The sequence below is a fragment of the Pseudorasbora parva genome, chromosome 15, assembly GCF_024679245.1.
Source record: "Pseudorasbora parva isolate DD20220531a chromosome 15, ASM2467924v1, whole genome shotgun sequence".
Classification (NCBI taxonomy): domain Eukaryota; kingdom Metazoa; phylum Chordata; class Actinopteri; order Cypriniformes; family Gobionidae; genus Pseudorasbora; species Pseudorasbora parva.
In genome coordinates this window covers 7,641,843-7,656,963 of record NC_090186.1, presented here as the reverse complement: position 1 = coordinate 7,656,963, position 15,121 = coordinate 7,641,843, and the positions used below count along the sequence as shown (strand labels likewise).

The 15,121-nt window shown below is 39.7% G+C and overlaps 1 protein-coding gene across 4 annotated transcripts in view; it reads left to right on the top strand.

Moving 5' to 3' along the window:
* The window catches only part of lnx1 (ligand of numb-protein X 1), a 56,283-nt gene that overhangs the window by 39,737 nt on the left and 1,425 nt on the right, over positions 1 to 15,121 (top strand). For all 4 annotated transcript variants that reach the window (XM_067416946.1, XM_067416945.1, XM_067416948.1 and 1 more), the window contains 5 exons: positions 909 to 1,298; positions 5,744 to 5,878; positions 8,952 to 9,129; positions 10,471 to 10,729; positions 14,823 to 14,981. In XM_067416946.1, the coding sequence (XP_067273047.1) occupies positions 909 to 1,298; positions 5,744 to 5,878; positions 8,952 to 9,129; positions 10,471 to 10,729; positions 14,823 to 14,981 (1,121 nt within the window). The remainder of the gene's footprint in view (positions 1 to 908; positions 1,299 to 5,743; positions 5,879 to 8,951; positions 9,130 to 10,470; positions 10,730 to 14,822; positions 14,982 to 15,121) is intronic.

The window sequence follows — 15,121 nt, the reverse complement described above, 5'->3', positions numbered from 1 at the left end:
TCTTTAATGTCTTGCCAGCATGTTTAAGAAGTTTGGTGTGAATCATATAAACAACCTAAGAGGAGCTAATACTTCAGTGCTTAATAATTATTAACAAAATATACATTTAAAACCAAAATATCTGACTTCCTGATGTTCACAGCTAATGACTGTAAATTAGAAAGTTGTCCAGCTCGATGAAAACAATATATGTACTGATTTTGGTGACAGTAAGTAGAACTAAGCCCCCCATATTGTCATTAAGCTCCCTCTTCACAGCCGTTTCTAATGTTTTTCCCATGTCTCCTAGCTGACAATTGTGATGTGTGTGTAGAGTTATGCAACTTCAAGCATGCTAAGAGCCTCAAAAACACCCAAGAATATTATTAAAGTTTGGCATGTTGCCGTGGCAACCATCTTTAAGATATAAAGAATGAGCATAGGTGCAGTATCCCCAAGTCCAGTATCGACAGAAAATGTATAAATTATGACATAACTAATGTTACTATACATTGTGCATCCTTAAAAATACATTTCTAAAAAAAATACAGCTACTTACTGACAGCAAAAGCAGAATCAGATTTCTCAAAATCAAATATCAAAATATTTAACAAACACAAATTTGTCTTTCTAAACCTCAGAATTGGATAAAGCCAGAAAGTAATTACCAAAATTTCAATCAAAAACATTGTTACAGCGTTAATTCCAATTCGGCTTGCAACACTTTCAGATTCCTTTCACTTTCCCCCAATGCCATAATTTCTTGTCCTCTCTTTTATATTTACTTTTATCCATTTGTTATGCGCCTTCCTGCTAATCAAACCCAAAGGTTGCTAGCGCTGTCCTCCACTGTTTGAGCTTCAGAAATGTAATACAAAATGAAAGAAATACAATCAAATAAACAGTTTTCTTGGTTTCTCTCCCTTCAGGTGAATGGCATAGACATCAGTAACGTGCCTCACTGTTACGCTGTGGCGGCTCTGAAGCAACCCTGCACACTGCTGCGGTTGACCGTACTGCGTGAGCAGCGCCACCGTTACCGTTCCCACCACCACTCCCCCTCCGAGGCCTTCCCCACACACGCACCCAACATCCGGGATGACAGCCTGCATGTGGTCCTCGTTAAGAGGGCTCCAGATGAACAGCTGGGCATCAAGCTGGTGCGCAGACCTGACGAGCATGGCGTCTTCATCTTCCACCTGCTGGAGGGGGGGCTGGCTGCCCGGGACGGTAGGCTGAGGGTAGACGACCGCGTGCTGGCCATCAATGGACACGACCTGCGATATGGCGCTCCTGAGCATGCCGCACTGCTTATTCAGGTGAGCAGCATTTTGGGAGAGGTCAAAGGTAATGTGGCGAGTATAAAGCCCAGACGGCAACACGGTGTCAGCCCAGATCCGGCCCACATCTGGTACGTGTGGACTGGTGTTTGCTGTCTGGGAGGGTTGTGTATACCAACAGACAGAACAGTGACAAATGTCACAATCAATAGTGAAATATGTATCATAACTATTCAAAACGAATGCGATTTGAGGTCAATCCCTGATACAAGTGTGTATACCTAAATGAGAATGAAATGCAGGCTGTTCTTAGCCTGACAAGCCAGACCCACATCAAGATGTTTGGTCTGGAAACTCACCAATGACAGCTCAATCCGAGGGGCGGATAAACGGTTGTCTTTCAAACTCCCTCTGCACGCGATAGGATAGCGCTACACCAACCAGAGCAACGAAGGTGAAGCAGAGCTTGTTGATAGATTAAACATTCACCGTATCCAGTCGGCAAAACTCAGAACATCTTCCCTTTTTAAGAATGACTTCAGTGCTGTTCATTGTTCTTTTCTCAGAGAAAAGCTTAACTCCAAGTCTTCCAGAGTCGCGGTCAAAGCTGATTCGAAAGACCGCCGGCGTTCGCCAGTTTCTGTGTTTACTAGAAGCACGCAAACGCAACTCGGCCGTCGTCATTATGGCCCCGCCCACCGACTATACACAATGTGATTGGCCCGTCCAGATTGAGAGGAATACAGCTCAGAAGGGCATTGAGAGTTGCTAGACGACACTTGCGGGCAGATTAAGGCCCCGTCCACACGGAGATGCGTTTCGCTGTATACGTATACATTTTGTACCGTATCAGCGTTTCGTCCACACGGATCCGGTGTTTTAGAAGCATAAATCCAATATTTTTCAAAACCGGGTCCCAAAGTGGGTAAATCTGAAAACGATCATCTTTCGTCTTCGTGTGTACAGCGAATCCGTATATTTTCTGAAACGGTGATGTCATCACACTACGTCCAGCACGGTGAAAGAGTTAAGGGATACAACTACGGGCACTGGGCATGCGCACATCAATATATGTTTTGGGTTGGGGTAGGTGTAGGCATTAATAAAACACATCTGTTAAGTAGCAAATGTATTTATTGTTATTTAATTGTGAGATTTTGTCTCACCTCCGACCACTGCTATACCCCATCTAGCCACAACTCTTCTTCTCCGTTTTAAGTGTATTTCTGTGGCAGAATTACAGCGCCACACACTGGCCTGGCATGCAAACTACATCGTTTTTAGTCCGTTTTCTTAATTCCGTGTGGACGCAGATATTTCTTGAAACAAGGAAAAAAAATGATCGGATTAGGAAAGCGCTGGCTTCGTGTGGACGAGGCCTAAATTTGTTGCCGCTAGGGTGCGTCTAGATTTCTAGGCTAGGCTGTTCTTGCTAAAAAGTAAAATACAGCACATCTGACAATACGTACTTCATTTGCTTTAAAGGGCTAGTTCACCCAAAAATGAAAATATCATTAATTCCTCACCCTCATGTCGTTCGACACCCGTAAGAGCTCCGTTCATCTTTAGAACACAAATGAAGATATTTTTGTTGAAATCCGATGGCTCAGAAAGGCCTTCATTGACACCAATGTCATTTCCTCTCTCCAGACCCATAAAGGCACTAAAGACGTCGTTACAAAGCCCATCTCACTACAGCGGCTCTACAATCATTTTATGAAGCGACGAGAATAGTTTTTTTTGCGCAAAAAAACCCCAACTAAATAACGACTTATATAGTGATGGGCCTATTTGAAAACAAAGCTTCGAACGGTTATGAATCAGTGTATCGATTCAGGATTCGGAACGTCAATGTAGGGATTCATTAAGATTTTCGAGAAAAAACTATTCTCGTCGCTTCATAATGTTATTGTAGAGCCGCTGTAATGAGATGGGCTTTGTAACGACGTCTTTAGTGCCTTTATGGGTCTGGAGAGAGGAAATGACATTGGTGTCAATGAAGGCCTTTCTGAGCCATCGGATTTCAACACAAATATCTTCATTTGTGTTCTGAAGATGAACGGAGGTCTTACCGGTGTCGAACGACATGAGGGTGAGGAATTAACAACAGAATTTTCATTTTGTGGTGAACTAACCATTCAATTAAAAATACAGTCGGACTGACAAGGGCAACTTTCATGGAATAAACATAAAATTGCAGTGCAATTTCATCACCAAATGCAGGTAAAACACCTTTAAATGACCTACAGCTGTGCCAGTAATACAGTGAGAGAATCTTTCTTCATCCACACAGATTGTAAGAAGCTCTTTTGTTGTGTTTCTTTCATCTATTCTAATGTCAATATATATTTCATTCCATATTATATTTTCATCTTTCACGTAACAGGCTTACAACTAAACACATGGAGTAATTGCATCAGCTCCTTCAGAAGTATGTGATTGGCTCAAACTCACTGACAGCAGACTTTTTATCCTAATCTCAAACCATTCCTTTTACACACAGCATTAATATGCAACTTCTCCAGCAATGTTACAAATTGAAGCTGATTTTGTCAACAGGTTTTGTTCATACGTGACCTCTACAATTACAATAGGGTACAGAAAAAGAAAAAGCACAGCAAATGTTCATGCTTGGTGTAAATAACAGCAGAGAAATTACATTTTGCTGCAGTGCTTCACTTTCGAACTGTTGACATTTATAAAGCCTAATATAAGTCATTTTAAGGCACTTTTATTGCTAAGCCTTTTCAGCATTTCAAAGAATGAATGTTTACAAAACCTTCTAATCCTAACCTGTGGGGTCTAATTCAGTAAAGTCCCAAAAATATGGTTATGGTTCCGGTATAGAGCTTACATAATGTTTGTGGCAGTTTATTTGACTGTGGTTTCATCTCGGTGGTTAGAGGCGTGTCATGATGATATGAGGGTGTGTAAGAGAAGATGGTGAGTGTGTGATCTGATATGTATTTCAGTGTGATGGTGGGTCTTTCTGAATGTTGTTATTCAGCTTTTTGCTTCCTGTCTGGTTCAGATTGGTCTCGAAGGAGCCAAGATGGCCGCTCACAGCAGGAGTTTCTGACATAGATTAACTGCTGGCAGGAAACTGATTAAATTAGTCCAATTAAGGCGATAACAAGCTAAGCCCACTCATTTAAGAGGCAGCGACAGAGCACTGAACTCCCAAGAACTCTATGGGCTCTCCATGCGAGTGAGCAACATACGCTACAGGGTTGTCAAAAGAAAGGGTTAATGCAGAAGAAAGCTGTGATGCACTCAGATGGAAAGTCAGAAATGGATGGAAAGAGGAAAAGATAAATAAATCAGAGAGGGAAAAACTAGAGCCCATGCCCTCCTTCAGCTCACACATACACAGCATGAATCCCAAATCTCCATATATATTAGTTTTTCTTTAATAAGTACACACGTCTGAGATATAATCACACATTCACACTGAGCTGGAGCTGTAGGGCATTGGCAGTCACAACATCTGGTAATTGTGCTTCCTAGACGTCCGGAGAGTAATGAGACATTACGCACACACTCTCTGGAGTATGAACGGACTATTTTAAATTTTAAATTCAGTTTTTGAACTGCTCGTTCCTCTGGGAAATTGTTGTCCTCTGTTTGCTCTCCTGTAGAGTTCGAAAGGTTTCTGCGGTAGACGGCTGATGTTAGGCCAACTTTCACCCGCCGTTACGCTAATGTTAAAGGCCTCATGAAATCAAAATGGTTTTTAGTACATGTTTATTATCCTGGAGGACATTTTGCAGGGGACCTTTTTCAAGGGCACTATATAATTTCATCTGATAATGTATACAGTGAAAAATAAATTGGTTAAATAATTATATTTAATTAAAAAAAAAAATCTATCTATCTATCTATCAATTAAAATTACTATATATATATATATATATATATATATATATATATATATATATATATATATATATATATATATATATATATATATATATATATATATATATATATATATATATATATTAATTAAAGGAAGTGTATCACTTAATGCAATCACTTATCTTCCCTCTCCCGGATGCCGAATCATTACTGACTTTGTGATTGGTAGATAGGTGGAGGGCGGAGCTTCAGGCCAAAACATCAACTTCAGTTGAGGGCTGCAACAACAACTTTTAAATGACAATATCCTGGCCGGACTACTGTTGTCAGTGATATAAGTATTTGAAATTAACATGATTTCTTAATGTCTAGTGACATATCAGGTATACCATTTTATGATTAATTAAATCCATTTCTTACATACAGTTGCTTTAATAAATATAGATGAATCATTTTGCACAACACAGACTTTCGTCCAATCAACTTGCTCTCTAGAATGAAATGTTCCCGTCAAGCTACTTACCTTGTCCCTAACTTAGCATGTTTCGACATTCATATAACCTCATGTATTAACCTTAAAATCACATAAGGCAGGACACTAATGGCACCTGCTACATGTTCTACAGGCGAGTGAGGACCGCGTCCACTTCATTGTGTCCCGCCAGACTCACATCCCTACTCCGGACATCCTACAGGAGGCGCCATGGAACATGGAAGGGCCACCGCCCTACTCGCCTGTGGATATTGAGCAGTCTTTACTGGTGGGTTTCATGAGCATAGGCGCACACACTATTTATTTCCCGTCCCTCTGCACCACTTTACTAAACATTCTCTTATTGAGGAAAAAGATCTGAAAGCCTATTACTTCTACATCAAAGAATTGCGCAATCAGCCAGCTCACACTCGCGCGCACACACACACACTCCTCTGAGACAGCCGTCTCCAAACCTATTAACAGAAGAAAACCCAGAAGGAGGAAACACAGCCGTGGCAGGGTGGATTTCAGTGTGTCTTCTAAATGGGATTTTCTGCTGCTCAATATCTGCACTGACAACTTCTCTTGTTCTAATAAAACTCAAATTCATTGTTAGTCATTTTTCTCCTTTCCTACCTCTGCTGACAAAAACATCTTTAGGCCAATCTGTGAGGGTTTGCGGGTCTTTGTGGTTTTAAGAGTCAATGACAAATAAAGGTGTGGAGTCATTTACCATTATTAGACCAATTTTTGTGGGTGAAACCCAGGTGAAAAACACGTACTATTAAATGTATTAAAAATGCATTATGGGATATATGTATTGGATTAAAAATGTACCTCAGTATGTTTTTAGTACATTTAATATTATGTATTTTTCACCTGGGGAATGCAGATTTCGCAACGGGTTGAAGCTGGTCACATGGATTCAACACGTTGAACAACAGAAAGCTGCTTGGTTTGAAAGTAACTTTAGTGTGAGATGTGCTTCATACATTGTTACACTATTGTCAATAAACAAAATTTCACTAATGTGACCACACCCTAATAATGTCCACGGTCCAAGACAAAAAACGAAACAAAAAAGAAAGTAAAATGTTGGTTTAAACATTTTCTTATAATTGTACACTTTGTATTCATGTTGGTTTAGTGAGATTTAAAGGGTTAGTTCACCCCAAATTTTAAATTATCCCATGATTTACTCACCCTCAAGTCATCCTAGGTGTATATGCCATTCTTCTTTCAGATGAATTCAATCAGAGTTATATTAAAAAGCCCTGATTTTCAATTGGCAGTGAATTGATGGGGGACTTTTGAAGTCCATAAAAGTGCATCTATTCATCATATAACTGATCCAGACAGCTCCAGGCCTTCTGAAGCAAAGTTGTGCATTTGTGTAAGAAAAAATATACATATTTAAAACTGTACTGGCTAAAATAACTAGCTTCCGGCAGTTAGCGTTACTTAAATGAAGTGTATGTAAGATTGTGGCCAAAACTGGTACTGCAGGTGTATCCCCTCTCCCCCTTCCCCTGACTCGAGGTTGCCAGATTGGCTGCAGGATCAGCAGGAACGTTTGTAGATGCAGCTGTGGTAACTAGAGCAGATCTGGCAATAGAGATGCTGAAACACTACTGACTTTGTGATTGGGTCGATAGGTGGAGGGCGGAGCTTCAGGCCAAAACACAACATGTCAACATCAACATCAGTTGAGGGCTGCAACAACAACTTTTAAATGACAATATCCTCGCCGGACTACTGTTGTCAGTGATATGAGTATTTGAAATGAACATGATTTCTTAATGTCTAGTGACATATCAGGGCCATTTTATGATTAATTGAAATATATTTCTTACATACACTTCCTTTAAGTCGACTTAAGAGCGACTTAAGTCGCTAAAAGAGTAATCCCTGACGCATGCGTATTGACGAACTCAGAAGCACAGAGGATAGAGCAAAACAAAACACCGGGCATGAATTAGTCTAAAACAATAATTTTAAAGAGAAATGGTGGAGTTTGTTGCCCAGAACTCTCCACGAGAGGCATCAAAGCTTGTGATGCTCCTGTACATCGCGTCAGGGGTTACTCTTTTAGCGCAAGTTGACTTGCATACCGCAGACCAGCGGAAGCTAGTTATTTTAGTCTATAAAGGTTTAAATATAGATTCCCCCCTGGAGCCGTGTGGAAGTTTTACGATAGATAGATAGATGCACTTTTATGGACTTCATAAATGGAGCAACAATTTACTGCCATGATAAAGGTTGGAAGAGCCAGAACATTTTTAATATAACTCTGATTGTATTCGTCTGAAAGAAGAATGTCATGTACACCTAGGATGACTGGAGGGTGAGTAAATCATGAGATCATTTAAATTTTTGTGTGAACTAACACTTTAAAAGTGTTTTACATTTAAATGATTGTAAAAATGTGATAAAATACTTCCCTTACACCTTGAGTGCATGTGTGTACATGTCTTAATCACTATAAAAATACTTTTTACAATAAATAAATAATTTGTACAAAAGTATTTTTTATTTCACAAATTATTAATTAATAAACAAGTCTGGTCACACCACATGGAAAGGTCATAAAACTGCCAAATTATCAGATATTTTAATAGACTTTGACCTCGACACATAGTAATAAAGATCTGCAGGGTTCCTCTATGGTGCATCTCCCTGTTTTTTTAAATGAAAAATGGCACTTAACCCCCTATAAAACCAGACCAGATCAGAACAAACCAAACCCTCTCCTTTATTATCTCTCCACCACTCTTTTTTCCCTTACAATCACTTTTTATCCTTTCTGTAACTCTTGTTAAATCGCTTTTACACACTAAGAGAGGTGAAAACATATTGTCAGAGGCTTTTCACTCCTCTGAATTAGACACAGCCTAACACACACACACACACACACACAAACACACACACACACACACACACACACACACTCTCTCTCTCTCCAGCGATAAGCCTGACACACTAACTCCAGATCTGATTTGCTGTAGCCGGAGGCTCAGACTAAATATAAACAACCCTTTTATTGAACTTTAATAACGCTTTTTATTAAGTTAGAACTTAGCGACTGTGTTTGTTGTTTTTGGAGGGGAGCCAAGGCAGAATTTGGCCACGGTCAGCAATAATCACAGCGTCCTGCAAGCTCAACATTTATTACAAACACACGCACACAAACACACGCTTCGGGCAGTCATGTGTTCAGACATTATTCTTATGCGTGGCGTCAGGAAAGCATCAATCCAGAGCCCAACAACAAGTCATAGATAACCACACGTCATAAACCCAACATTTTGCACTGAAATATTTAGCAAATTAATCTCTAATTTCATGTCTCTCCATTCCAGGATTCATGCCAAAAGCCTGCGTGTTACGAGAAGACCGTGACTCTGTTAAAGGAGCCACATGATTCTCTCGGCATGACGGTTGCTGGTGGGATGAGCAGCAGGGGGTGGGATCTGCCCGTCTACGTCACCAACGTTGACCCCAATGGAGTGGTGGGACAGGAGGGCTCGATCTGCAAAGGTAACCCTCACAGAGTGTCTAACCTTTTCAGACACATCTAACAAAGCCACACACACCTGTTTCCAAGGTGCCCCTCTGATCTTTCCTCCTTTTGAATGCAAGTACACACACAAACAAAGACACACCTGCTACTGCATATGCATGACTGTCATCAGCTCTGCAAATATATGCATATAACACTAGAACATGACACACTCCCACGTGTACACCTGCCATACTGTCTCTCTATCACAGTTATCAGCTGCCAGCTGAGCCTATGGAAGGTTCTTAAGGTTTATTTCTGTCACATGTGACATGTACGTAGGCGTGTGAAGGTGTTATCATGCACAGGCTGCGTGTGTGTGTGTGTGTGTGTGTGTGTGTGTGTGTGTGTGTGTGTTCAGAGCATAAAATACAAACACTCGCACACAAAGCGTTTAGACTTTGTGCTGTATAAACGTGAATAAAAGTGTGAGTGGATAAAATTTAGAATTATATATATATATAAAAAAAAAAATAGGCAGTACAAATATTTTTTCAACATTGATAATAAGAATTATTTCTCAAGCTTTCCATGTTTTTATTGTTATGCGGTAAGGGGCGGCGCTTTGACATCTGAAAGAGTACTGAATCTCCTGATCAAAACACATGTGAAGAAGCAGCAGAAACAAGCGATATGTAATCATAATCATATGCATATAAATGTCTTGCGTTCCTGAATGAAATGTCAACCCAGGACGAGCATACTGGACTATAGAAGGGTTTTTTGTTTTAAAACAGAGGGTCAGTTCTTTCTTTTGATATATTTTAAGTTCAGATATTCATACACCAAAATATTCTGGGGGCCTTGACATTTTTGTGAAAATGATCAAAAACACTCACATTGACGGACAACTTTATTTTTTTTAAACACTGGGGGGACAGAGTTAAAATTATGTATGAAGATTAATGTGATATACTGTAAACACACAATCAGAATAATAAAATAGATGTGAGATTCCACAGGGGCCTCATTTATGAGATGATGCGTAGAAACCGTCCTACATTTGATCTTACGATTATTTCTTAAATGTGCCCTCCGAGGTGAATGTCTGATCCTGTCCTACTTTCTCCTTTTCCATCTTTAATCTCTGCAATCTCATCATATTTATATAATTCATGTCAAATGTGTACAGACAATATGACAGCAAAAATGATCCAATTTCAATTAAAAATGCACTCGATTCTTGTATGCACATTATTCTATTAAAAATGTGAGGAAAATTAACTTGGCTATAAAATCACATCTACTCAACATAACAAAACACAACTCCAAGCTGTTAGTCTGGTGATCTCTATAGTAAAGTCTATCCCGTCTCCTAGGTGACATTCTTTTAAACGTGAATGGGGTTGACCTGACGGGTGTGACTCGGAGCGAGGCTGTGGCTAACCTGAAGAACACCTCGTCCCCGGTGGTCCTGCGGGTACTGGAAATGAGACCCCCTAATGAGACCTCCCTGGACTGCATGCCGCCCCTGCATTCCCCCTGCGCTCTCTTGCCCTCTTCACCCGGAGACATCAAACTACCCCCGCCTAATGATGACTACGCCCCCCTCTGGGTGTCCTGGCTCCAGCTGCCCAGGTACAATCAACAGAGCAAACGCAAAGAAACAGACGATAATTATTTTGAAGTATTTTGGCTGCTTTTTTTCCTAGTCTTTCCTCAACTTTCTTCCCGTCTCCGAGCTTTTTATTTTGCCCATATTTAATAAATTCTTGAGATTTTAAAAGAATTGTTTGCTGTGGCAGTGTGTGAAAGGGCTTAACAACTTCCCAAACGATTTGATTTGCATAATTCAAAAAGTTGTGTGTAGGACAGAGAGAGAGAGTGTCAGGAGAACCGAGCAGGGTTGAGGAAAGCCCTTCTCACACTCTCTCTGCTGTAACAGGTTTAGATGCTTGAATGTGTGATGGCTTTAAATAGACCTTTCTCTCTCATTCCCTGAAAATGTCTTTCTAGTTATCTGCTCCTTTCTTTCTTTCTACATCATATTTCACAGAAGTCCACTCTAAATCTGAGCTTAGCTGTTTGATATCATGGTAAATATCCATAAAAGAAGTCTTTTTCTAAATCGTGTCTCTGTATTGCTCACCGTTTGAAACTCGCTTATTTCCCCACAAGCTCCGTCTGAACCCTTTATCTATTATAACTGTATCTTTTCACTTCAGCGTACACCTCTATGCATCTAACTTGAATGGACAGTTCACCCAAAAATTAGCCTCACAAGCCAGACCCACATCAAGTTGTTTGGTCTGGAACCACTGACAGCTCAATCCGAGGGGCGGATAAACGGTTGTCTTTCAAACTCCCTCTGCACGCGATAGGATAGCGCTACACCAACCAGAGCAACGAAGGTGAAGCGGAGCTAGTTGTAGATTAAACATTCGCCGTATCCGGTCAGCAAAACTCCGAACACATCTTCCCTTTTTAAGAATGACTTCAGTGCCGTTCTTTTCTGAGAGAAAAGCTTGACTTAAAAGTCTTCCAGAGTCGCGGTCAAAGCTGATTCGAAAGACCGCCGTTCGCCAGTTTCTGTGTTTACTAGAAGCACGCAAGCGCAACTCGGCTGTCATTATGTTAAGCCCCGCCCACCGACTCTATACACGATGTGATTGGCCCGACCAGAGTTTGGCTTTTACAGCTCAGAAGTGTATTGAGAGTTGCTAGACGACACTCACGGCAGATTAGATTTGCTGCCGCTAGGGTGCGTCTAGATTTCTAGGCTACCCAAAGTTTATAATTCTGTAAAATAATGTTGAATTTGTTAAGGTATCAAGCAGGGGCGGAGCCAGACGATGTAAACATTCGGGGCTTAGCCCAAACCTAGGGGGGTCCGGGGGTATACTCCCCCGGGGAGATTTTTTTCCATTTACATCAGCTAAATGCACTATTTTTCAGGCTGTTTGAGATAATAGAATGCCTAAAAATCTATATACTATCTGGGAAAATAAGTTACTCAGTAAAAAAAAAAAAAAAAAAAAAAAAAAAAAATTCACCCAGTTAGAGCCTACAACTGTTCTCCAGCTGTAGTGAATCCAAAACACCAAACATGTTAAGGATGACTCATTTTAACCCCAGGCAAATAAAAAAGGCAACCATTATCTGACTATTTTTAAGTTAGCCTGCATAGGTGAAATTGGAATTTGGTGTAAACATCATTATTAATCTTTAGAGTTCAGTTTGGTTTACTTTGTGCTTAGCTGACAGATTTGCTACATCAGAATCCATGACCAATCAGATGTTGTTTTCGGCTGCAAACTTTCGCGGTTGGTTAGTTCTTCAAAGGAAATGCCCATATTTGGATTAGACAGCGTTGTGTGTGTGACTGATAGCTTTATAATGATACCAGGCATGACATGTTTCTTTCTGTGAATGGAGACGGCACGGGAGCTCGCGTTAGAGTAACTTTGGATGATTTCAGGTAGAAATCTAAAGGCGCACAGTGACAAAATATAATGAAATAACACCCTTAAATGTGTAATGTTGCCTTTTTTTTATTGTGACATGAAAGCTTACATGTTAAGGGAGTAAACTGGCCCAAAATCTCAAAATTGACTTTGTTTTCACCTGTCGTGTCTCGCCTTAATAAGTAAAACCTAACGTTAACTCTAGCTAGCCAGCAATTCAGTCATGTAACTCAAGTGTTACAGCGGATTCACAAACCTGCAACACTTTCGTCTGACGCAGAATCTCTCTCTGGCCGGTGAGGTTTAGTGTTCCTTTTAAAAAAAATGTGTAGTGTCCATGTTAACTATAGTTAACTACGACGCCGGTGAAATACAAAAGCCCGCCAATCCCTGTTGACAACGACGAAGAAGAAGATGTATATTCTTCTTCGTTAGTTTTTATTGGCAGTTGGCATTGGCAAACAAGCTGGGGATTTTGCGACAGTGTATGTGTGCGACGCAATGCCGACTGCCACACACACACGGTAAAGGAGCTTTTGTTTCATTTTTTGCCGCTCCAGGCTGAAAGACTGAGAGGAAATGAAACAAAATGATTTTTTTATTTTTTTTTTATTTTTACTAAAAGATTCGGGGCTTTTGACAAAACATTCGGGGATTAAGCCCCATTAGCCACCCCCCCGCTCCGCCCCTGGTATCAAGCACTAATGAACAACAATTTATTAATCTAGGCAAATGATAATTTGCATTCTGGGCAACTTGAGGTTCTTTCCTGATCCTGTTTTCCTCTCTCTTCTCCCATTGCTTTATACGTCTCCTTCACTAATAAAGACTAAAAGCCCCAAAATATAACTTTGCTATTGTTACTTTTCCTTTTTAAATAAATAATAATAATAATCATCATATTGTAGTTCACTGGAAATGTTTAAAATGCATTCATACTATATATGCAGAAATTAACATTAATCAATAATCAGTCAAATATAACTTATTGTTATTCTTTTTTATTATCATCATATTTAATTTATACAATTGGAAATGTTTAAAATGTATTCATACTATATATGCAAAAAATAAGCATTAATCAATAATCAGTAAAATATAACTTTGATGTTCCTTTTTTAATAATTATTATTATTATCTTATTTTAATTTTATTTATACAACTGGGAATGTTAAACATTTATTCATACTATATGCAGAAATTATAGTAACGTTTGTTTAAAAATGTTTAATACAACTTAAATTTTTTTAATTAATTAATAATGTGTATGCATGCAGAAATTAACATTAACCAAGATTATTAAATGCTGTAAAAGTATTGGTCATAATACCCATTGCTTTAGCTAATGTTAACAAATTAAAGGAGCACTATGTAAAAATAAATTCAGTAAAATATCCAAAAACCACAAGGTCAGTGTTATATATTTTCTTCAGTTGAGTATTTACAATATCCAAAATGTTTCCAACCATTTGTAAATCGTGAGAAAACCAAGGACCCGGGACGTCTGAGGGAGTCGCCTGTCAATTGCATCATATCTGCATTACTCTCGGTTTCCAGTTTTATTCTGCAGAAACACTTTACTCTTACTGCAGTGTGAACCAGTGTCACAGCAGCCGCTGAGCGAACGCACAGAGTAACGTCATAAAATCATTTTAAATACACCTAACATGATACACAGAGCTGCGTTACCTTATACTCATGACCGGAAAAGCAGAAAGGGCGCCGGTGACTGTGGCATAATAAAAGCTGCTCGCGAGCTGTGTCACACTCGTCTCTCATTAACAATCGACCAGCGGCCTTGCTCAGCTCCCTCAACTCTCGGTCCTGCACTGCTAAATACTACAGTAATGTTAATAACCGCATCCATGAACATGAGTACTATCCCGACTCTTTTCCACCGGCTGAAGACCACATGTACCAGGATTCTGAGTTAAAACTTGCCGTCATCAATCTATGACTTGTTCTGAATAGCCGCCCTCAAGCAGACGCAAAAGTTACATAGTGCACGTTTACACCTTATAGTAAAGTGTTACCAAAAAATTCTATCAAATTTTACACAGTGTGTAAAAGTAACGGAGTAACTATCAGTCAAATCAACAATCAACAAAAAAAGAAAAGAAAAGAAGAAGATGCATTTAAAGTGAATAATTTCCTGTCTGGGTGAACTACCCCTTTAAGTGTTCTTGCATTATATGCTTTGCCCTTTGTCTACCTGTATAACAGCTGAATGATGATACAATTAACCTTGACATTTCTGTCCTTTCCAGGCATCTATACTGCTGTAAAGACATAGTCCTCCGCAGGAGCACGTCTGGCAGTCTGGGTTTTAGTATTGTGGGTGGACAAGAAGAACTCAACTGTAACCAGTCCTTCTTCATACGCTCCATTGTAGAGGGCACGCCGGCCTACAACGACGGCAGGATACGGTACGGACACCTGGAATATGTAGTGTCTTCTTTTGACGGAAACCATGCTTTATGTAGAGCACCTATAAATAACTGCCTAGTACAATTTATTAAATGCTATATTTTTTTCCCTTTACCCTCATTCTCCAACATTCTGAAAC